The 24,407-nt window shown below is 42.0% G+C and overlaps 1 protein-coding gene across 14 annotated transcripts in view; it reads right to left on the reverse strand.

The window, feature by feature from the left end:
* Positions 1 to 24,407, reverse strand: part of AMBRA1 (autophagy and beclin 1 regulator 1) — a 179,825-nt gene that overhangs the window by 86,228 nt on the left and 69,190 nt on the right. For 12 of the 14 annotated variants that reach the window (XR_006714434.1, XM_045486706.1, XM_045486707.1 and 9 more), the window contains 3 exons: positions 20,048 to 20,227; positions 7,459 to 7,539; positions 6,933 to 7,033 (listed from right to left, as the gene is read on the reverse strand). Coding sequence is in view for 13 of the 14 variants with exons in the window: in XM_045486706.1 (XP_045342662.1) it covers positions 6,933 to 7,033; positions 7,459 to 7,539; positions 20,048 to 20,227 (362 nt within the window). In the remaining variant the exon portion in view is untranslated. The remainder of the gene's footprint in view (positions 1 to 6,932; positions 7,034 to 7,458; positions 7,540 to 20,047; positions 20,228 to 24,407) is intronic. The other 2 variants (XM_045486714.1, XM_045486719.1) reach the window with 1 other exon arrangement.

Raw genomic sequence — 24,407 nt, forward strand, 5'->3', positions numbered from 1 at the left:
TTGTCAATTTACGCAAAGATCTAGTATATAGTAATTAGACAATGTGTTGCATTAAAGCACTATGATATTGGGTTGAGAAATCAAGCTAATTCCTAAAAGTCAGCAAGCCCAAGGCCCCAGATGCTCACCAAATGGCCAAACTAGAGCAGACAGGCCTCCTACAAGTAGTTCCTTGAGGTACCAGGGAAATAGGGAACATCTAAGAGAGAGGACAAGTGTTTTTAATAGAGAGGAGAGAGGCAAAAGAAACAAAAATAAAGTTAACAAGGAAAAGAAAAGTCTTACAAAAGAGGTAGCTCTGTCTTACCCACAACAGGCAATAAACAGAAGGATGCCTGGGACATGAGATTATATAAAGCAATTATTCTAACACTGCATTGCTGGGTTTGTAATATATATAGATGCAATATACATAACAACAGTAGCACAAAGGAAAGAGAAGGGAATACAACTATAGTGTAGCAAAGTTTCTGTATCTTACCAGAATTAAGTCTGTATTAAGTCTGAAATAGATTCTGACAAAAGACAGTTAAAAAATCAGTAAAGAGATTAACATGGGGGCGCCTGGGTGGCGCAGTCGGTTAGGCGTCCGACTTCAGCCAGGTCACGATCTCGCGGTCTGTGAGTTCGAGCCCCGCGTCGGGCTCTGGGCTGAAGCCTGGAGCCTGTTTCCGATTCTGTGTCTCCCTCTTTCTCTGCCCCTCCCCCGTTCATGCTCTGTCTCTCTCTGTCCCAAAAATAAATAAACGTTGAAAAAAAAAATTTAAAAAAAAAAAAAAAAAAAGAGATTAACATGGTACATTAGAAGATATCCACTTAATATTAAAAAAGTAAGCAAAGGAGAAACAGGAACAAAAAAGACAAGAGAAATACAGAAAATAGCTAAATGGTACACAAAAATCCAACTATACCAACTACATTAAATGTGAATGAAATAAATAATCCAATCAAAGGTAGAGATTGTCAGGCTGGATAAAAAACAAAAATCAATAACACAAGTTTGAACTGCATGGGTCCACTTAGATGTGGATTTTTGATAAATACAATACAGTACTATAAATGTATTTTTTTCTGGGACACCTGGATGGCTCAATCGGTTAAGCAGCCAACTTCAGCTCAGGTCATGATCTCGTGGTTCGCGAGTTCGAGCCCCACATCAGGCTCTGTGCTGACAGCTCAGAGTCTGGAGCCTGCTTCAGATTCTGTGTCTCCCTCTCTCTCTGCCCCTCCCCTGCTCTGTCTCTGTCTCTCTCTTTCTCAAGAACATAAACATTGAAAAACAAACAAAAAACATTAAAAAATAATAACAAATAAATGTATATTTTTCTTCCTTATGATTTTCTTAACATTTTCTTTTCTCTGACTCATTTTATGATTAGAATACAGTATATAATGTATACAATACAGAAAATAACGTATTAATCAACTGTTTATGTTATTGGTAAGGCTTCCAGTCAATAGTAGGCTATTAGTAGTTAAGTTTTGGGGTGTCAAAAGTTATACATAGATTTTCAACTACACGGGGTCATGCCCCTAACCCCTGAATTGTCCAAAGGTCAACTGTATATGTTTTCTATAAGAGACATACTTTAGACTTTTAGATTCAGAAATATATATTGAAAGTTAAAAGGATGGAAAATATATATATCACATAATCAACAGCCATAAAATAGCTGGAGAGCTATACCAACATAAGAAAAGTTAGATTTCAAGACAGTATTACTAAAGACAGAGGAATATTTTATATGATAAAAGAATTAATCAGGAAGGCATAACAACTATAAAAATATACGTACCTAACAACAGGGTCTCAAAATATACGAAGTAAAATGTGACAAAACTGAAGGGAGAAATACACAATTCAATAATAACTGGAAATTTCCTTAACAAAGGATAGGCCAACTAGACTGAAAATCAGCAATGATATACTAAACTTGAACACCACCATCAACCAAGTAGATCTCCTTGGCATCGACAGCACATTCCATGCAATGAAAACAGAACACACATCCTTGTCAAGCACACAAGTAACATTCTCCAGGACAGACCATGTGCTAAACCATAAAACAAGTTTCAATAAATTTAAGATAATTGAAATCATATACCCCAGTGACATTAAGTAAGAAATCAACAGAAGGAAATTTGGTAAATTCACAAATATGTGAAAATTGAAGCACACTCCTTTTTTTTTTTTTTTTTTTTTTTTAATGTTTATTTACTTTTGAGAGAGAGAGAAAGAGAATATGAGCCAGGGAGGGGCAGAGAGAAAGGGAGACAGAATCCGAAGCAGGCTCCAGGCTCTAAGCTGTCAGCACAGAGCCCAATGTGGGGCTCAAACCCACAAACCGCAAGATCATGACCTGAGCTGAAGTCAGATGCTTAACCGACTGAGCCACCCAGGCACCCCAAAGCACACACTCCTAAGTGTCTAGTGGGTCAAAGAAGAAATCATAAGAGAAAAATTTGGATGACTGGGCACAAAGCCATCTCTAGCCCAGGGCACTTGACCAGGTCCCAGTGACCTGTGGCAAGGAGCAAGAAAATCCTGACACTTCCCACTGATTTTAATCAAAACACTAAATTAAGTACATCAGGCCCACATGTGCTGGGAACAGATGATCATTAGGATGAAAGTCAAAAAGATTAGGCAGGACATATAACTAATACCCTACATTATCCAGGTCCCTATCCCTCAGAAGTTTCTTTTCTTCCAGTAATTACCAGGAAGATGTCAAAAGCCAGAACTCCTCATTTCACTTTTATGAGACCTCAAACATGCAGAAAAATACTGTAAGCTTATGAACCTTTTGGCAGTTACTCCCTACTTGAACTCAGACAAAACATGGCACAGAAGATTATGAGTCAGGCAAACAGACCTGGTTTAAAGTTCTGGGTCTGCCTCTCACTGTGTTATATTGGGCAAGTGACCTAACTTCTCTGAATGTCAGTTTTCTTCCCTGCAGAATGGAACTGCACCACCTACTTCACAGGGTTGCCACAATGTTTTATAGGAGGTCATGCATGGGAAAGCACTTAGGACAGCACGTGGCCCATAGTAAGCGGTCATTAACTTCATGTCCTTCTTTGTTATCAGTGGCTGTTATTACTAAAAAGTCAGCAGGGGGAGCTCCCCAGACTTCTGTGTTTTTCCCAAAAAATATACCTGGTAGAGCTGCAATAGCTTTAAATTCACTTATATCTCTTTAAGTACAGGTTCAGAACTTGTGCTGCTAAAGAAGAGGCAAGACGTGGATAAATGGGTGACTGGAGGCCACTGGCAACCTACAGAATTGGGGGGAGGCACCAAGATAAAGAGGAAGAGATGAAAATTAACAATCAAAACACTTCTCTGTAGTAGCTTCTGTTTTCTATTATCACTCTCAGGCTCATGTGGGAGGAAGTAGGCAGAATGGATCTTAATTTTCTGCAAATCCATTTTTGTTGATGACTCTGAATGGCTTTGGCTACCATCCACTGGAGATTCATTTGTCACAACAGTACTGGTCACACCTCCTAAAACTAAAGGTGTGTATATGCTTCACCCCTGCAAAAAGGCATTCACCTTTCAAAGGGTCTGGCTTTATGTTTGGAGCTAAGAACCAAACAGCAAGATTCAGGGATGGTCAACCATCTAGCCTTTGAGCTACAGGAGCACAGGAGCCATGCCTATTATTCACTCTGGTAGCCTAGAACAGTGCCTGGTACATAGCTACAGAACAAATACCTGTTGAATATAATTGTGTTGAGACCATCACAACTGCAATCCAATCACACAAGTGAAAGGTGCCTCTCCAGGAAAACTAGGAGCGCTTACTGCTAAAAGCCCAACAAAGTCATTACTTTAGGAGCTCTATTACATGATCGCAGTAAGTGTAATAAAAAGCAAAACATCTGTGTCCAGGAGGGCAAGAAGGCTTAGAGAAAAGGCTAGTATATAATGATTTTCTTCAGCAAGCACTGCTGGTTCATAAAAGGCTACGTCTAGAAACCACTTAAAACAGAGGAATTAAAGCAAGTAAGAAAAACCCTGAATAACTTCTTCTAGATTAAGGTCCTTGAAGAAGAACGCTATTTTGACGCTCTGTCCTTTAAAATAACTGTAGGGAAGCAGACTAGGAGACTCTGGAGTCCGGCTGCCTGGTTTTGTTCTGGCTCCCCAACTTCTAGCTGTATTACTCTGGGCAAGTTAGCCTTCTGGGCTTTAGTTTTGTCCACTGTTAATTAGGTAATAGCACCTATCTCAGGATTACTGATTTACTGGTAAAGCACTTAAAATACTCCCTACTATACAGCAAGTGCTCAATAAATGAGAGACTTTTGGGGTTGTTGTTATTATTATTATTATTATTATTATTATTATTATTATTATTAAAATGTTCTCAAGAGAAGAATAAAAGTAATACAGCTGTCAAAAGAATCTAGAGGGACATCCAAATGACAGGTACCCCCATTTCCTGAAAGTCTGTGTTACACCGCTTCACTTTTACAAAAGGCCTACAATCGTATTTGTTTTCACTAACTGAAGAAAATCCAAAGAGGATTCTGATTTTCACTTTAATGAAAAAAGGCAAAAGGTGAAAATAGCGTTCAGCGTTTGTTTTATAGAGAGCTATTGCAGAGGCAGCATGCACCCTGGGCATCAAGCTGCCAAAGCTTTGAACTGTGTCTGTGAGCACATTTGTGCTTTATCACTATTTTTTGCATCCATTAGCAAGATGTGTCTTAAAGTATGAGAAAAGCCTGAGAGAGGTTATTTTTGGGGTCTGGGTACACTAAAAAATTTTGCCATATAAATTAATGGTAATTGCTCCTTTGCTTTGCATCATTTTGGCTTGCGAAAGGCTTTGTAGGAACACTCTGGGGTTTTTTTGTTTTTTTTTTTTTTTAAGTTTATTTATTTTGACAGAGAGAGTGCATGAGTGAGCACAAACAAGGGAGGGGCAGAGCGAGAGAGAGAGGGAGGAAGTGAGGGGGAGAGGGAGAGGGAGAGGGAGAGGGAGAGGGAGAGGGAGAGGGAGAGGGGGAGAGAGAGAGAGAGAGAGAGAGAGAGAGAGAGAGAGAGAGAGAGAATCCCAAGCAGGTTCCACATTCCACACTGAGCCCAATGTGGGGCTCGATCTCACGGACCCAGAGATCATGCATGACCTGAGCCAAAATCAAGAGTCGGACGTGTAACCGACTGAGCCATCCGGGTTCCCCAGGAACACTCTGCTTCTGAATAGCAGAGGAAACCTGTATCTACAAATGATGAGGCTTTTAAGAAAAGACCAATAGGTTTTCTGTAACATGTATCTTGAGAAAACAGAAGAAACTAGTTAATTGTGAATGGAAATCATCTGCTAACCTAACTCAAGTGAGATTCTTAAGAATCTAGATTTCCTTCCCCTTGAGATACTTGGCATCCTTTGTTAGAGAACTTTTCTCAGTAGATTTCATATCTCTAAACAACTGCCTGCTAGAACACAACCCCAATAGTCAAAAGTATTCATAAGTGAAAGTGGGCCGTATGGGGATCAGACCTCTAGGCATAAAGTAGGGTAACAGGAAATGTAGGTAGAGTTCTTAAATCAAAAGAAGAAAAAAACATACAGCTGTTCCCACGAAAAGCTAAATGCCAAGGAAATAGATTTTCCAGCAGTAGAGGAGCAGGAGGTGCTGTGTGGGGTGGTGGAGGCAGATGTCTGGAACAAAGGGTGGAGAAGAGCTCTGTAGTATTGCCTGGCAGCAAGTGATTATCTGCCAGGGAGGAGCTTCTATGTGCCATTAGCCAAGCCACACAGAAACACCAAGCATGGAGAGGCATAGAGGCATGGGGTCTTTTACCAAATAGGGCCAGAGGTCCTAGGACGAGGTTGTCAGGAGACCATGCTATAGTCTGCCCCCCCGGCAAGGTGGGCCTACAAAGTCCTGGTGTCTAGCAGAGAAACCACTGAGGTTTCTGGGATTTCTAGGCCTTGACACTGGAGTCAAGGATAGTCCTGCCTAGGGGAAGCCAGATCCCATGGCCTTCCGGATGTCACAGTAGCTTGGTTAGAAATCACATTCTCTTGGGCTGACAGTGCCACTGCCTCACGGAGATCCCTTCCTACCTTTAACCACCACGATGGACCAGGTTTTCCAAAACATAATGTCTTTATGAAATTTTTAATAGATGCTTATTAAAGACACACATAAATGTGGATTCATTTTTATACCTTTTATGCCTTTACATACATAAATACAGAGGTTGGCAGTGGAGGTGAGGGGGAAAGGGAGGAAAGTGCATGATGGGGAAATAACCTTTGTCAGGAAAAACCAGAATTCTGCTTTGTTTCCTTCTCTAGACACTGCCCAGAAGCAGGAGCATATACCATGTATGACAGCCTGGTCACATCATATATCTTAGCCCATAAACATGGGTCACTAAGCTATTCAGTCACCATAAAACTGCCTCAGCTGGACTTGTCCAGCCCATTTTCTGTTTCTGAGATTTCTGAGCCAGCTCTATGGGTCTCTTCTCGTCCTTCTCTGGAAGATTCCACAGTGTCTGGAAACTCCATCTACTGGCAGATGAGTAAAGGGTTGAAGAGGTGTGCATTAAGCTCCTAATTAAATCACAGGATCTGGTTCATGAGTATCTCACCAACCAAAACATGAACAAGACACCTTTATCATTCAATTAAAAGCATAGCCAGAATCTAATTGCTGGATTAAGAAATAAGTAGTTTAAACAATTTTTTGAAAAAAAAAGAGGAAAGTGGGAATGGGCAAGATAAACAGCTTTGTTCCATCCTAGTTTCCTGCATTGAAGTAAGGAACTGAGTATAAGACCTCAAAACAGTTTTCAGCCAGATGCCAAGAGGCCATCAAATCCACATAAGTAAAGGAAGGGACAGCTTAATCTGGCTCCTCGCCCTTTCAGCTTTTCAAAATTCAAAGAAACACCTCCTTACCTGCCAGGACTCTGTTAACAGAAGAGTGAGTAGCCAAGCCAGGCTGTCCACGTTCGTGAAAAATCCCCGCGTAAGGCAAGTACTCAGGCAGCAAGAAACGCCTATAAGAAGGAACCACGTGTGAAAAGCCTATAAAAGACTACTACAGCACAAAGGAGATACACTATCCACCTACCCCCAAAAATCAAAGCTAAGGGATCCACTAAACCTAGGAATCCACAGAAGCCCAACACGGAGTAAAAATTGCTGGGATTTATCCTTCTGCAGATTTGTAACTCCTTCCTGATCTTTCTTCTGCAGTTTTGCGGGGCTTCTAATCTTGAATAGGATGCTCCCAATGCCACTTGTCCATCTCTTTTCATTGTGGCCAATCATCTCCTGTCAAGTCATTAGGTGGCAGGGCTGGATTATAGGCTCACTAGGAAATAATTTCAGATATGGAATCCAAAGCTCAGAAAGTAGGTTTAAAAATGAAACGAAGCTCTCATAAAGGCTCCCTCATAAAGGCTAACTACCAAGTTCTTACCTTGGGACAAAACGTCCAAGTGAAGGTGCAGACATCCGGGCATTGCGTGGAGCTCGGTGCCTGGATCTGTCACCATTGTCCCTGGAGAAAACAAAAAGACTACATATAAGAGAGTCATTAAAGCAGAACCAGATAATAGCCCAAAGGACAAACATCCCCTAAACTAAGTTCCTACACTTAGGTGAAGATCCCAGAGAAATGAGTCATCTGGTTGCTTACTAATTTGGATGGTACATTAATACACTACAATTCTGAGGGAGCCTAGGTGGCTCAGTCATCTGAGCATCTGACTGCAGCTCAGGTCATGATCTCGTGGCTTGTGGGCTCAAGCCCCACATCAAGCTCTGTGCCAACAGCTCAGAGCCTGGAGACTGCTTCGGATTCTGTGTCTCCCTCTCTCTCTCTGCCCCTCCCCCATTTGCACGTGCGCTCACTAATCTCTCTTTCAAATAAATAAACATTACAAAATTCTTTTTAATATATACATTTCTGGAATACCCCAACCAGAAGATTTATAAACATTTTCTAACAGCTCAGTAAGAAGGAAGATTTTTCACAAGTTAATGTGATCTCTGATCTGAAACTGAAACCAAAAGTCCTCTAAAGCGACCTGGAATGGAAATGTATAAACTTTTTCTAGATTGAAAGACAGAGAAATTTTGGCTTTGGGGGATCCTGAAGGAATCCTCCCATTGATTTCATTCAGCAAATGGTTATCTCTAAATGAATCTGTTTAGGCCTTTGGTGTGGAAAAATCACTCATGAAAAGTGAAAGAAAAACAACACAACAAAAAGACTAAGCAGTCCTTTCTATTAGGGACTGCAAAATTGGCAATGATGAAGAGTATTAGACAATGTAATCCCAAGCATTTGAGTAAAAAGAAAAAAAGTCTAGGTGTTTTTCTTTATGGTCTGTTAAAACAATAGTAATAACCACCATTTATTAAATATCTATTAAGTTCTAATGTAAAGGTTATTAATACGTTATTCTATTTAATCCTTCTAACTACCCCATGAGGTATTATTAGTAGCTTTGTTTTATAGATACGGAAATGAAGGAGCAGAGAGGCAAATGCCCAAGGTCACACACAACGAGTAAGTGGCTGAGGCAGAATTCAAGGAGTATCTATCTGATTCTGAAGCCCTTGCTCTTTCCCCTATACTTTGCTGCCTCCTACAAGAAAAGGGAAGACAGGGACTTCACGTGGCTTAGTTTCCAATGCATCAAAGGAACAATAAGCCAAAGGGCACTGGCTGGACAGAGCAGTTAATTAGCTGCTTAACCAACTCCACAAAATAAATGAACCTCTGAAAGCTTGATCTGGTATTTTTTTCTGAGTTCTCCCTTTGGATTATCTTCAACTTAATGAGATCACCTTCAAACTGGCCTTGGAACCAAAGTTAAGACAATACTCTGGCTTTCAAATGGGCCACTGGGAGCTTTACACGCCAGAAATGAAAGCCTAGGAAGGTTTTTATATTTTGGTGGGTTTGGATGCTGAACATTAACAGAGAAATCAATATCAGGGATATTGGAAGCTGATCCATTAAAAGTCAGTACTCGGTCTTTATTTTCCCCAAAGAGAAGGCATACTGTTGTTTTCCTTAACATGTCATATGCCTTTGACTTGAAACTCTATAGATGAAGGGAGAGGCAAGGGGAGGGAGAGAGAGAAAAGACCATATGGAAAGTAAAAAGGTTATTAAAAACAACAATGAAATCAGGAGTTCCTGAACAGTAGATCATGGCTCTGGGAAGCCCACAAATTGTTATAAGATTTTGGCAGCCACATGTACACAAGGAATAAATGAATATCAAACAAATAAGTTAGTTCTCAAATTTAGCATATTATTAATTTTCAAATAAATCCAGCTTCAAGTTTTGATCAAAGTACCAATTCACTTAAAAATACAAATGAATTCATGATAGCTTTTCATAACAGCGTATTTTACTTCTCAAAGGGCACTAAAAGTCCAGCTAATTATCATGAGAAAAGTTAGCAAACATTTTGAAGTCAAAAAGGGCCCTAAGGAAAAGAAGGGTCCCAAGCCTCAAAAAGGTTAAAAACTAAGCTGTAGAAAGAAACATCATGGGATAACTGTGAGTACTTGTTCTGTAGCTAGGAGAGAGAGCTGGCCTTCCCAGAATCACACTGTGGAGCTGACAACTGGCTTCTGTAAGGTCCCAAGATGCCTCTCCCTCTGGACGACAAACAATACTCTATCTGGTGAAGAGCAGGGAAGGAGAAGCCAGTGTGCTAGATCGTTCTACTGCTCAGCAGTTGCCAGTGCTCAAAGACGGCACAGAGCTTGGTGAAAGGACACCAGAAGACAGTTTAGAAAAATGAACAAACACACCAGGGCTGGGGAAATTTCCGGGCTCCTTCGACATAATTCACAAGCCTCTTTTCCAACACCTACAAACAACCAACTTTCTGATTCAGTTTCTCCTTCCATTTGAAAAAGCGGGGGGGGGGGGGGGGGGGGGGGAGTGAGACACAAAACATGGCCAGAGATAATGGCTTTATAGTATTTAGAGATCACTGGAGGATATACAGGAAAATACGAATGAGATCAGCTGGCTCAGATACAAACAAAGTCTTAGACTGATGGTCACATTTGGCACCATAAAAGAATCAATATGTTGAGCAGAGATGCATCTGCTGGTCCTCAGCTTAACATCTTGACTAATGATAGAGAAGCAGGAGCTAAATGGCATCTCAATAAAATGCAGAGAAGACTTCAAATTAAAAGCACTGAGAATTCTAGCAAAGGGGAGGAGTAACATCATGGGACTCACAACGACTAGAAAACTGAAACGTGGTGAACACACAGATGAGGTGCTACCTATGGGAGAAAACAGCAAAGGACATCTAGGAGAAAACAGCCTTCACCAGGAGAAAAACAGCTTAAATACCGTTCTAAGAAAAACCCTGAAAACAGGAATGGGTAAGGTGGCAAAGACCAGAATGTTCAAGGGAGGCAAGAAGAGGGAAAAAGGCCCTGGACATTAGTACTGGCCACAGAAATCCCTAACTAAATGCACAGCTCCAGTAAAATAGAGGTGAAGAGAGCAACTAATGACTCCGCATTCTGTAGTCTGGAAAGAAGGGAGGATTCAGAAATAAGGAGTTAGACTGAGGAAACAAATTTCAGCGCACAGCCTATCCCCAGTGGGGATGGGAAGCCAGCAGGGAAGGGGGAGAGTGGTAAGAGTTCCAGGAAAAGGGCAAAGGAGTTAAAAGTACTTAAAATAATGCCGTACTGAGAAAACCACACAGACTCTGCCACTCACATCAGTGCTGATACAGGATCAACATGAGGCAAGGCTGCACGAGCTGAAGGAGGCAAAACTAGTGAGGCAGAGACTGACGTGAGTGGACTAGAGGAGGTCTGCCAAGTGAGCAGTCGGTAAAGGCAGACCCAGGGAGACGGTTTACCTTAGGAATGGTGGACGGTGCTACGTACTGGGGCCTAACCCAACACAGCCCGTGCCCTTCCATACTGAGACTTAAAAAAAAAAAAAAAAGCCATGAGGAAGAGTATGCAAATATGCTGATTCTGCTCCTCCCTCACAGGAGGACTATTTGTCACCAGAATGCTTTTCAGGGAAACACCAAGAGAAATCCTCATCAATTTCATCAGCCAGAAGGTGCCTTTAAGCCAGCAGGACAGAAGCTGGCAGAGTTATTAATGGCTTTCCCAGCTGCTGAACTCTGTACATCTCTGATTAACTCTCAGAGGGGTATTTGGGAAGGACAAGGGGTGGAGGGAATAAGACTTTCTTGTAAAAGATTTTATAAGGGAAAAAAACACACCCTTCAAACAATAAGGCATCCAAGACAAATGCCAAGTATAAGAAAATGCATCTCTGGAACAAGGGAGAGAAACACAGCAGCGACTCTTGCTAAATGCCTGGGATTAATTGCCTCAGAGAGAGGCTATAATTTAAAGGAATGAAAAATACACCTACAGACTGTCGGCTGAGTCCTGACCAGACAGTCAGCTTGTCATTCCTCCTCATGACAAATGGCTCTGACTCGGGCCTTTATAAATGAGGCTCTTGCAGCAAAAAGCTCAAAAGGCCATTGTCCTCTCGACAATACACAGTTGACTTTGCTGAAAATTAGACTATTAAAAAAATAAGTGTCTCCCTATGCTCTTCTGTTTTTATTCAATTTCCAGACAACAGAAGGCCTAGTTGGTATTCCTGTCCCTGGATGGCACAAGTCCTTTCCTTACCCAGGTGCTCTTGGTAAGAAACCGAAGCCCCCATCTCTATGCCAAGGACTGTGCACACGTGTAAGGGTTTAGATTTCTGGGAGGAAGGCTCAGGCTCTGGGCGTATCATTCACAGGGGACAACTAAGAGCACGGCCCCCTTGGAACTGCAGAGCTTTAACTTTTCCCTAAGGAACAGTAATAGATAATTACCATTTACAAATTTCTCTCTTCCCTTATTCTACCTTTCACTTCATCTGCACATATTCCATATTCCTACTGTGCATTTTACATTAAAAAACAAATCTACAGGGGCGCCTGGGTGGCTCAGTCGGTTAAGCGGCCGACTTCGGCTCAGGTCATGATCTCGCGGTCCGTGAGTTCGAGCCCCGCTTCGGGCTCTGTGCTGACAGCTCAGAGCCTGGAGCCTGTTTCGGACTCTGTGTCTCCCTCTCTCTGACCCTCCCCCGTTCATGCTCTGTCTCTGTCTCAAAAATAAATAAACGTTAAAAAAAAAAAAAATTAAAAAAAAAAACAAAAAAACAATCTATATCTCTAAGTGGTTATGCTCTCCTTCCCCCCACCCAGCTGTTTAATTCTTTCCTTCTGTGTTTTCCTCTTCTATACCTAAGTACAATCCACACATGTTCCCTTTTCCTTCTCTTCTAGCATTCCTCAAAATGAATATTCATATGTATTTTACTTGCCCAGAAAGAATGCTAATTCTAAAGTTGCTGAGCAATAGCCTATACTTCTAAGCAATAGGCTCAAAATCCTCAAGGAAAGAGCTAGAATTTAGATAGGCATATATTTTAGAAATGTGTTGGGGCTCTCCAGGTACCAGATATCCTATTCCTGATCCCCAGGAAGTCTCCCCACTTCTCTGAGACTTTTCATTATTCTGCCTCTGCTGAACACAAAGCAGGGTCATCTAAGGTAGTTAGCTCCAACAAAGATCTGAGCACTTTAGGGGTAAACTTCAGAAATTATCCACTCTGATTTTACAAATCAGACACTGATGCATAGGGTGTGAAAGGGACTTGCCCAAGATCAAATCTGTCAAGTAACAAATTTGATTCAGCCTAAACTAGAACCCGGGCCACTCTCTACACAGGAGTTGTCAGGCTAAGGGGGCAGCAGGCACTGATGAGTGATCCCAGGTCCCACCGCAGCTGCTCTAGGAGTCACTTGCTGTTTTACCAATTTAGTTCAAAACTGGTTCAAGTAGGAGTCAAAAAGGACTCAGGCAACATTTCATTTGGAGAAGTAGGAAGTGAGACAGCTGAGCTTTCGCAGCTCATTTCCCAGGAACATTCACAAACAGGCCCCACTCTCAGAAAACACCAAGCCTCTTACACCCAATACTTAACATTCAGTCCTCGTATGTTCTCTCCTCTATTTCGCCCACTGCTTCCTAAGTGGTTTTCCTGCATCCATACACTTGCCACTTTAGGTCACCCCAACCAATGCTGTCTGAGTTAGCTGCCTCAAATACATCTTCAATAATAACTTCCCCCAGATAAAAATACGATCCAGGGGCGCCCAGATGGCTCAGTTGGTTAAGTGTCTGACTTCGGCTCAGGTCATGATCTCATGGTTTGTGAGTTTGAGTCCTGCATCAGGCCCTCTGCTGTCAGCACAGAGCCCGCTTCAGATCCACTGTCTCCCTCTCTCTCTGCCCCTCTCCTGTACTCGCTCTCTCTCCCTTCCTAAAATAAATAAACATTAAAGAAAATAATAATAAAGCCCAAACTTTCAGCCAGACATTCCAGGCCCTCAGTTCAGGCCTTTCTGATCTTCTCTATCACATTACAAGCATTCTGTAGCTCTAGCCACAGATTTATTCAGGGTCCCCTGAATATCTTTATTTATACAGGGTCCCCTGTAAATCATCTATCTCTGGGCTTTTGCTTACGCTGCTCCCTTTGAATCTCTTAGATTCTACTGTACCTATCTTCTGTACCCTAACTTCATCCTCCACATCACTTCATCTAAGTCCTATGCAGTCTTCCCACCCAGTTGAAACCCATGGAGCCTCCTCATATCTCCCCAAATACTCTCTTCCCTTCATAGAACGCTGCTCTGTATTTTAGTGCTACCTTATTACAGTCTGTCTCGGAAGTTATTATGTAAAAATCTGCTCCCGTTATTTCATAGCCTAAAACTCTTCAATGACTCCCTTCACCTACAAAATAAAGTTTACCTCCTTTGCAAGGTACAGGAGACTCTCCAAAGATCTGGTGCCACCTTAAGTCTCAGGGCTCATCTCCTGCCACATATCTTGGACTTTAAAATCTAGTCAAGGGGCGCCTGGGTGGCGCAGTCGGTTAAGCGTCCGACTTCAGCCAGGTCACGATCTCGCGGTCTGTGAGTTCGAGCCCCACGTCAGGCTCTGGGCTGATGGCTCAGAGCCTGGAGCCTGTTTCCGATTCTGTGTCTCCCTCTCTCTCTGCCCCTCCCCCGTTCATGCTCTGTCTCTCTCTGTCCCAAAAATAAATAAACGTTGAAAAAAAAAAAATTAAAAAAAAAAAATAATAAAAAATAAAATCTAGTCAAACTTATCAACAAGGGAATTTCTGAAATATTCCATGCTATTTCACGTTTCTATGACTGTGTATTTATTTGTCTTTCTCCCAAGTATGTCTAGAAGTAAAGGGCCTGTTGTAATATGTATAACTTTCTCTTTTATAAACCCACCTTGTAGGGGCGCCTGGGTGGCTCAGTCGGTTAAAGGTCCAACTTCGGGTCAGGTCATGATCTCACAGTTTGTGGGTTTGAGCCTTGCATCGGGCTCTGTGCTGACAGTGTGGAGCCCTGCTTGGGATTCTCTCTCCCTCTCTCTCTGTCTCTCTCTCTCTCTGTCTCTCTCTCTCTCTCTCTCTCTCTGCCCCTTCCCCATTCACACTTTCTCTCTCAAAAATAAATAAATAAAAACTTATAAAAAAATGAATAAACCCACCTTGTAAAAGAAGCAATCAACCACTACAAAAATCAAGTAAGTGAAATTATTGAAAACTCTCTGGTAAAAAGGAAGAGAACAGTTCCTTATCTCATCCCACTTTAAGAACAACTTCTGTATAACACCACCACTCACCAAATACAGCTCATTGTCTGATTCCTGACTGTTCTAACAGGTTGCAGTCCATAAAGAGAATAGCTTTAAAGTGTGTTTCCTTTGAATTTCTCTTCTACTTCTAATATCAAAGAGTCTATGGTTTGTAAGTTAAAGAAAAGAACAAAAGCAACTCTTCTTCAAAATGAAGTAGACGAGAACACTCTCCAAAGATTTACCCTTCCTTTTCTTGGCTACAGTTATGTATCTGTTATTAGTAGGCAGACTCCCACAGGAGTCCCGGAAATTCTGGGCACAGAAGAGAGAGCAAGAACAAGTACTACCAATGGCATGCAGCTTCACTCCACTGGAATTTCTAGCCACGAGAACTTGAAGCAAGTATATGAGTCTCACAAAGCTGCCAGGATTTCGCCTATAGACAGATGATAAGAATAGTATTACTTGGTTTCTAACGTGTTTTCTTTGCCATGACTCAACTAAATTTCAGTTACGGCAAAAGGGCAGGCGAAGAATATTAAATTCTGAACTAAAAGCAAGCAACTCCTCTTATGTCAACCCAATCAGATGGTAGAGCTGAGTGACAGCCTTCAGAACTCTCAGCTACATCATACACCAAAAAGACCTTTTAACAACTTCCTTGCTAGAAGGTGTCTAGCAAGGGGACCATTAAAGGAGAAGTCCTTTCTGTATGAGGCTCTCTGCATGTGTGTATGGGGTACTGCTAGAACACTTCATTCCAAACTAAGGAACCAGAACCCATCTCTGGCACCCAGAAGTTACTGTCATACAATGAAACATTTTGCCTGTTTGGTCATAATATGGATTTCTGGGTAAAAGGAACTCAAACACAACCAGATAAATCAGAAAAATGAAGAAAACAGATGTAATAGATCTAAAGTGATTTCATCTTAAGGCTGAAAGCCTAGAATTCTGAGACGGTTTTCCAAAGTAAGCCTAATGTCACAACGGTGAATGAAGAACTTGCTCTCTTCTGAGCTAGCAACAACTTGAAGTGAATATAATTCCCCTGTGGCTGGGATGTGTGGTGGAGATTACTTGCGACTGATCCAGTCTGAAGCTTCTCCAATTGTCATCAGCTCTGGGTATTCTTTGCCTTGGAAGGCAAAGCAGTTACAAAAAGAGGCAAGAAGGGCAAGAAATGAACTACGGATGATTCTGGGATTATACGTGCATTTAGAGTAACAGATAACATCAGGAAGGGGGTGAGGATAACAGGAACAACAGACACATACCACCTCTTGTGCAGGCCTTAGTGACTTCTGGGATACAGCACTTAACCACAGGGCTTCAAAAAAGCTTCCCTCTCTTTCCAAAGGGATGGTGAAAATTAAAATGGCAGTTTTCCTTATGCTTATTTGCCTTCTACATTCTAGCAGGTGGTCTGGGCTCAAAAGCAGGCAGACAGCAATGTCAGCGACAGCCACACCTTTACCCTGCTTGTGAATATCTTTATGCAAAGACAGATGCTGAACGCTTCAGGACAGACCTTCTGACAGCGGGTTTCTGGATGCCCTGTTTGTGCATTTTGATAAACACAGGGACCCTGCAGTCTCAATTCTGGCCACAGACAGAGATGAATGGCAGGAGATGATGCTTGCCTGGATAGATGGTCATTAATCCAGACCACAAAAGAACAGAAAATTTAACCTGCTGCCGACCAACCTTCAAAGTTATCTTCCCTAGAGATAAATCTAGATAGTCTTCTTCCACAGCAAGCTCAGGGAGCAAGAGCTCAAATGTGGTTCTACATCATTTTTAAAGGTTTTTAAATCTGCAGGACAATAAAAGCCAGACACTAAATATGTTTACTCCTGTTCTCAAATCTCAGACATGTCTGATTTTGGTTGTCTCTGTATCCTTATTTTAAAAAATACTACAGTGGAGTAAATACCTCATTAGGTTATTATAAGAATTAAATGAGGGGCGCCTGAGTGGCTCAATTGGTTAAGCGGCAGACTTCGGCTCAAGTCATTATCGCATGGCTCGTGAGTTTGAGCCCTGCGTTGGGCTCTGTGCTGACAACTCATAGCCTGAAGCCTGCTTCAGATTCTGTGTCTCCCTCCCCACCCCCTCTGCCCCTCCCCTGCTCCCACTCTGTGTCTTTCTCTCTCAAAAATAAAAACATTTAAAAAAAAATTTTTTAAAGAATTAAACAAGATTTATATATATATTTTTATATATTGCAAATATTTTATATGTTATAGAATACATATGAAAAATATTATCATAGGTGATAGACGATGGAAAAGAATCAAAAAAGATGGGATCTGGGGACTCTACACACCTGGAAGGGACAAGGTAGATAACACCAAAATGATTCCCGGCTTAGCAAATGGGGCGAGAACTGAAGATGTTGAAGTGGGATGGCAAAGGCAGGAGCATGGCATGTTGTGCAGGCAAGGAAACCAGTAGAGCACTTTCTCTTAACAGCCCCCTAAGTGTTAGGAAGATTCCAGGCCCTAACTAGTCCAGGTCTAACTTACCTGCTTCTCTGTACCTGAAAGAACTATACATTATGATCATATGAGCTTCTGACTCTCCTTCTATTATCAAAGCTAAGGAAAAGGACTGCGGCAGAGAAATTAAAATGGGTGGATACAGGGGCACCTGGGTGGCTTAGTCGGTTAAGTTTCCAACCCTTGATTTCAGCTCAGGTCATGATCTCGTGGTTCGTGAGATCGAGCCCTGTGTTGGGCTCAGTGCTGACAGCGCGGAGCCTGCTTGGAATTCTCTCCCTCCCTCTCTCTGTCCCTCCCCTGTTCTCATGCACCCATGAACCCTCTCTGTCTTTCAAAATAAATAAACTTTAAAAAAATGGTTAACAATGGGCTGACACAATCCCTCAGTTCTCTCTCATTCCCTCCTAGAGTACCTAGAAGTTAAGAGAAGAGAAGCAGCCACAGGCAGCACTCAGTTTACAACAGGGGGAGGAGAGCAGGGAAAGAGAAAGAATGAACAGACGGGAACTCAGCATCAACCAGCCAGCAACATCCTTCACTAGGAGACCTGGACTACTAATATTGAGGTGACTAATCCACAGCTGCTATTAAAAACAAGATTACAGTCTGCATCAGCTCAAAAAGAAAGGCAAACACCCTGGCAAGGGACTTTCAGAGGAGCATTAGAGAAATCAGCCCATCATTACCAACCAGGGAGCAACAGAAGACCCCTGGGGAGAAATAATGGTAAGTCAGTGCATGAAAGGTGAAGAAGGCAATGTAAATTCAGGTCGCGCTGAAGCCAGGGGGAAGGTGAGAGCACAGGTGGGCTGTGGGGAGCACAGGGAGGAGGGAGTCTGACACAGGAAAATCGAGGGGGAAGGAAGGGGAGAGGGAGGAGGTGGTAGCAGAAGAAAGAGAAGGTAAGATGAGAACAGAACATTTTAAACTAACCCAGAACTCCATTGTGAAGGACAAGTCACGAGGCAAGATACAGCTCAAAGGCATAAGCCCCACGTTTCACCACTGCAAAGAGATTACACAGCCTTCCAAACGTGCATGGAGGGAGGCTATGCAATCTGCACTGACTCCCAGAGCTCCCCAGGATTACTGAGGCTTTTCAGCAGTACTCAGTCCCAGCAGCGACGGCACATACCTGAAACTGCTTCTCTGAATAGACCCCAGAGCTGGAAAAATGATCATATCTGCAGGGGAACATATTTCACTACTGGTATCTGTCTGGGTAAGGGAGTGGAGACTCTCCCCTCACTGCTGGTATATGCACCCACCTTTCCCTAGAGTGGACTGAAGGGAGAATGACACGTGCTGGGAGCCAGAGGGCAGGCGATGAGAGAGAATCAGGGCCCCTGCTCCAAGAGCCACCACAGCGGCTTCAGGGCATCCCTGCATTTCTTTCATGTTTGTTTCTTCCCCAGACAAAAGAACCGCCTATTCAGTCGGCCTTTTGCTTCCAAGTACACAATTGCTAGCATGTTTAAGGACCATATCAGAAAGGCAAATTGGTATAAAGATTGTTTCCACCTCCTTAGTCATCTTTAGCAAAAAGATTTCTCCAACACATCTTAAAGCTCTATTGCAAGGTGGCTTCTGGGGAACTATCCATTCAGCTCACGGAAGAGGAAGGTTGAGAAGGAGGCAAGAACTCTTAACATCCCAGACCTGACCAGGTGATGTCAAGATAGAGAAGGAAAAAAAGGAAAATGACTGACAGGCTGTCCTATTCCAATGCTGTCAGCAAAAAAAGGAGAAAAAAATTAATGCTTAACCACCTCTCTCTCTCTCTTGTTTTGCATGTTTGAGAGTATCAAAATATAGGAATCAAAACAAGAGCTAAGTGTCCTATTTGATATAAACCAGGAATGGAAATTCTTTCAGAATGGAAAGAAACACAGTGAATGGTTAGAAAGGTGAGGAGCAGGAGGTCAGAGAGTTCAAACACAGCAGTGACACTGGGTGTTTAATCCTGTGCACAGGGCTGACCCTGCTCCTTTACCTCATCCCCATCATCCAATCGACCACTCAAAAACACCAGAAGAGCAAGGAATCACCTCTCAAACTACCACATTAGTTGGACAGGCAACTTTCAAAGGATCCTAATGGCGGAGGTTGTGGGAGGGAGATAGTTTAAGCAATGGAGTAGGACCTCAAAGAATCAGTGTGATTCAAGGGTACGAAGGGACCTGTCTTTAGGGAAATCCAGATATTTCTTTTTTTTTTTTTTCAATTTTTAATGTTTATTTATTATTTGGAGACACAGAGAGAGGGAGACACAGAATCCTAAGCAGGCTCCAGGCTCTGAGCTGTCAGCACAGAGCCCAAGGCTGGGCTCAAACTCACGGACCGCGAGATCATGACCTGAGCAAAGCCGGATGCTTAACTGACTGAGCCACCCAGGCACCCCCAGATATTTCTGTTATTTCTAATCTCTATACCTACTCTGCTTAAGAAAAAACACCAACCATCCTTTCTCTCTGACATTGTGAAAACAGGCCATGAGAAGCACTTCCATAGCCACTGTTCATGCAAAAGGGAAATGACGGTGCTGCCTATGTAGCAGCAGCCATCTTCTCCAGCCTGGCCTGGGGCCAACGGGCCATCTCTTCCACAGGCTCCATGAAACAGCAGCACAACTGCCAGAGGTGGCAGTACCCTGCACATTTTAACCCCCTTCCCCTCACCCCATCCTGCTACTCATACATAAGAACTTTGGGGTTTGAAGCAAGAAAGGTCAACCACTGCTGCTTGGACAGTGGTCAACTTAGAAGCACACACAGCTTGGGAGGACAGGGAAGAAAGCAAGCTGAGTAGGTACTTACTCAAAGTCCTCAAACTCCAAGTCGGTTCCCTCTACTGATGGGCCCTGGTTGTCTGAGGAAGAGGAGGAGGTGGAGGAACGGAGCCGGTTCTGCTGATAGCGCATGGAGCGCTGGCGAATACTGTCTCTCCGTGAGAGATACTGGATCATCCTCTGGGCGTAGTATGCGGCAGGAGATAATCTGAGAGAGACAGAGATGGACAAACACAAACTAGCACTAATGTGGGGAATACTGTGAAAGACAGTAAATCCAGCTCTCCCTGCTGAGGCGAACTCCGGAGACGTGAAAAATAAAGGGCATTTAACTCACCAGGAGGTCTGTACTGCACAATATGCTTATTAGACTACCACCCGTGTTTCTGTTCCAAGAGGAGGCAAAGAGGCTGTGTAATCAGTCATCATCTGCTCAATAGCTGCCCCCTCCCAAGGGGATAACACTGGACCTTCCTTTTTTTGTTTCTTTGGGGACCCATTTTAGCTTCTCAGGGTGCCATTCATACAGATTTACAGCCTTCTTCAACCATCCAGACTCAAAACATAAGAAACGAAAAGGGACCACAGCCGCCATCTAAAGGCCAGCTCTCCCTTCATTTTATACAAGAGAAAAGAGGCCAGAAGATGGCGAAATGGACATGACTAGAGAAGGTGCCATCTTCACCCGGTCTTCTTTCTTCTCCAACAAATCCACATAGCTCCATATTTGCCCTAGCTCCCTAAAGTGAGCTCTCTGAACCTCTCAGCTCTAATGGGTTACTCACAGACATTTGTAACACAGAGAAAATATTCAGGATTGAAAAAGAGAGTAAAATATACTCAGGAAAACAAAATCTCACAGGGAAGAAAAGATTTTTCTATTTCTTACAATAGAGCATCCGAGGTGACATGGGCACTAAGCAATACAGGAGGCAACAGTTATTCCTTTTTCTTCTTCCTTACTGTGGCTATTCTCAGTGAATTAGTCCAGACCTCTAGTCTGTGTCTTAGTGTCTTCATACCCCTGAAAACGCCTAGTGTCTCCTACAATTTACCACATTCCCTTTCTCAAGTTTTTCCTCCATCTTTCACAAGACTGCTATATACTAAGAAAGTGAGAGCAGAACAATACACTTTGACTCAACAATTCCACTAGGAATCTTATCATATAGAAAAACACAAGGATATATACATGTTGTTAGCATTAGTGAAAAACTAGGAAATGTCTCAAATGCCCACCAACAGGTTAAAGAAATAAACTATATCCATACAAAGAAACACTATGTAACTATTAAAAAGAATAAATCATCCCTATACACACACAAGAAAAACCCTCTAAAACAAAAATTTAAGTGGGAGAAAAACTGAAGAATGGTATGCATATACTAATATGTATACAAAAACATATGTTTCTGTAATTAGAACAAAAAACTAAAGGAAACACAGCAATTCTAATGAGGATTCCTGGGAATCTTAACTTCTATAATGTTTGAACATAAAAGGAAAAAAAGTACGTATGTGTGTACACACACATAACACATACATATTTAATGGAAATCTGGAAAAACTGACTGAGAATGGAAATAATAACAGTTACATCCAAATGGTAGGGAAAGTATTTACAAAATCTTGCTGCCCTACATTTCCTTACCCCTAAACAAAGTTTCTGGGAAAACCTCAGTGTGTCTACTGACTCAGAACAAAGGAGATTCTGCAGTCACCTGCTATAGGAACTAAGGCTGTCTCTGAAACGCCAGTCATCAGAGGTGGTATCCTTCTGGCCAATCATCAAATGGAATTCCCAAGAAGGCCACATGACAATCTTTGGAACTCAAAAGTCTTTGCTACAGAACAATATACTGCATTTGGCATCACTGAATCCAAATCATACAGCAGGTCAGCATGGGATACACAGATGTCTTGGCCAAGATCATCAGAGTACAAGAATCATTTCTTAAAAGTCTCAATGTGTGGAGCTTCCATTATCCATGTGGGCCCCTGTTGCCATGCATTTTGCAAGGATGAATCAAGAATCTTAAATTTTCAAGAGACAAAAGTCAGCACTCTTGAGTTGTTCCTTTACCTACTAAATATACAGAAATTTTCCAGAAGTCAGCCATTGATGGTTAAATTGTCAAGTCAACCAGACTAGAAAAGAGTGTAAAAAACATTTCAAGAGCAGAATGAAGATTCTTCTTCTGGAATGGATTCTGAAAAGTGTCTGTAAGTATACACATTTCTCAGTTGTTAACCCACCCTAGTAACTAATGGGAAAATTATATTATTGGCGACAGAAGTAGAAAGAATGTTGATGCAGACAATAAGATTGCCCTTTCATGTAAGGGCACAATTTTAGCACTAGGTAACCTAATTGTTTAATTTCACTATGGCATAGGAATTCCTTCTAAGCTACAAAACTATGCATCAATGGCAAAGAAAAAGGGATTCCTGGCACAATTATTAAATACAAGTACATCCTGGCCTTGTCTTTGTAGGTAGCCAGAGGGAAGCTAAGGATCTGAATGCTGAATCATCTCACAAACACTTTGACCTATATATACTGTGTAGGGTGAAGTCTAAGAGGAAAAACTAATTAAACAACCAGCAATGAGGTAGCAATCATCCTCTTACTGAAGAGCTGTATAATCACCAAACTCTGAAGTGTTCCAAGCAAAAATTTTTAATGTTTAATAAACTGCAAGTTTTCTTCAAGGAAGAATATTTTCTCCTCCAAGAAAACCTATTTTGTGTTCAGAGGGAAAATGTAAAAATAGCAACACCACAAAGTATGACACTTTCTGTGATAAAGAGATCTGAGTGGGAGTAAATAAAAGATTTATTACATGAAAGGAAGACAAATAATGGTCTTTAAGAATTACCATTAAACTTTGTCAGGTTAAAAATTCTGGGGATGAGATTCCTATAGCTGTCCTAAAAGAAACTATTTTATAGCAAGAAGTTCTCTGTCTTAGTGTTTCAGAGTCATTTGATTGATGCCAAAAATTTCTTTCTTTTATTTAGGACTTATTACTTTTAAGTATGATTAGAGACATACACTTCCATGTTTGGCCGTCATCTCAGCTGCCTCCCCATATTCCCTGATCCTTGGATTTGCCATTTCTGGGGTATGGAAAAGGAAGCAAGAAGGTAATGGGGAATCTTTTCATTAGTCTCTCAGAAAGAACACTCAGTATCATGACACCACTGTGGCCAACAACAAAATCACTCAATATCCCTAGAATGAACCTTATCTACAGGCCTTTCCAGACTTGAAATTCTTAATCTAAAGCAAAGCTCACTGGAGTGCCTAGGTGGCTCAGTTGGTTAAGCGCCCAACTTTTGGCTCAGGTCATGATCTCACAGTTCGTGGGGTTGAGCCCCACGTGGGGCTCTGTGCTCACAGCTCAGAGCCTAGAGCCTGCTTCAGATTCTGTGTCTCCCTCTCTCTCTACCCCTCCCCCATTCGTTCTCTCTCAAAAATAACCTTAAAGAATACATTAAAAAACAAATAAAAATAAAGCAAAGTTCATTTAGCTTTTATCTAACCTCTAATTTGTTAACTTGCCAACCCCACCATTATAAATTACTCTTTCTTTTGGCAAAGCCTCACAATGAGCTCTAGTGTTGCCTAAATGATGTGAAGGTTATCCCTTTTTGAGGTCATTAACAGAATCAGTTAAGTCTGGTTGTAACAACACCAAAGGACTGCTCACTATATAAATGTTATACATCAACTTGACACCCCATCCTTGGTCCTCAATTTCCAGTATCAGGTAAGGGTGGGCCGTGAACTCATTTAAATGTTTTCTTTTGTTTTTTAAATCCCTTCAAGAACTCTTCAAATATCTTCTAATCAGTGTAAGGTAAATGCTTTAATAAAATGGCAACTTGTTCTTTTTGGTTACCCTTTTGTCAGTCATCTCTTCCTTTAGGTAGCATCCAAAAATTGAACATCTGAATGAGCTTGATTTCTGCCTTTTAATAATCTAAATTCTCTCTCAAATTGAGAGCAAGTAGGATTTTTTGTTAGCTGGTTAGTTTTAATTTGTAAGTAATTTCCCTACTAATAAAAACTTGTTTCCCTTTTGGCTGTCCCTTTGAATGGCAACAGCCTCCCTGATTAGCCAAAAAGAAGTATCCTGTGACTCTGCCAGTGGCCTCCTCAGGTCCCTCCTCTAAGTGCCCCACTTATAGGAATGAGCCCCAAAGGACAAGAGCTCAGTCACAACTCCCTGTCATCAGAGGTTCTGTTCACTTACCTGCAACACTTCCCAATCACCTGAACCACCTGTCTCAAAACTGTAACTGAAGAGTAAAAGAGCACCAGGACCAGAGAGGCACAGAATGGGGCTTCCAACAGCTTGGCAACCCCAAGGGCAGCCCCTCCC

The sequence above is a fragment of the Leopardus geoffroyi genome, chromosome D1 (assembly GCF_018350155.1).
Source record: "Leopardus geoffroyi isolate Oge1 chromosome D1, O.geoffroyi_Oge1_pat1.0, whole genome shotgun sequence".
Classification (NCBI taxonomy): Eukaryota; Metazoa; Chordata; class Mammalia; order Carnivora; family Felidae; genus Leopardus; species Leopardus geoffroyi.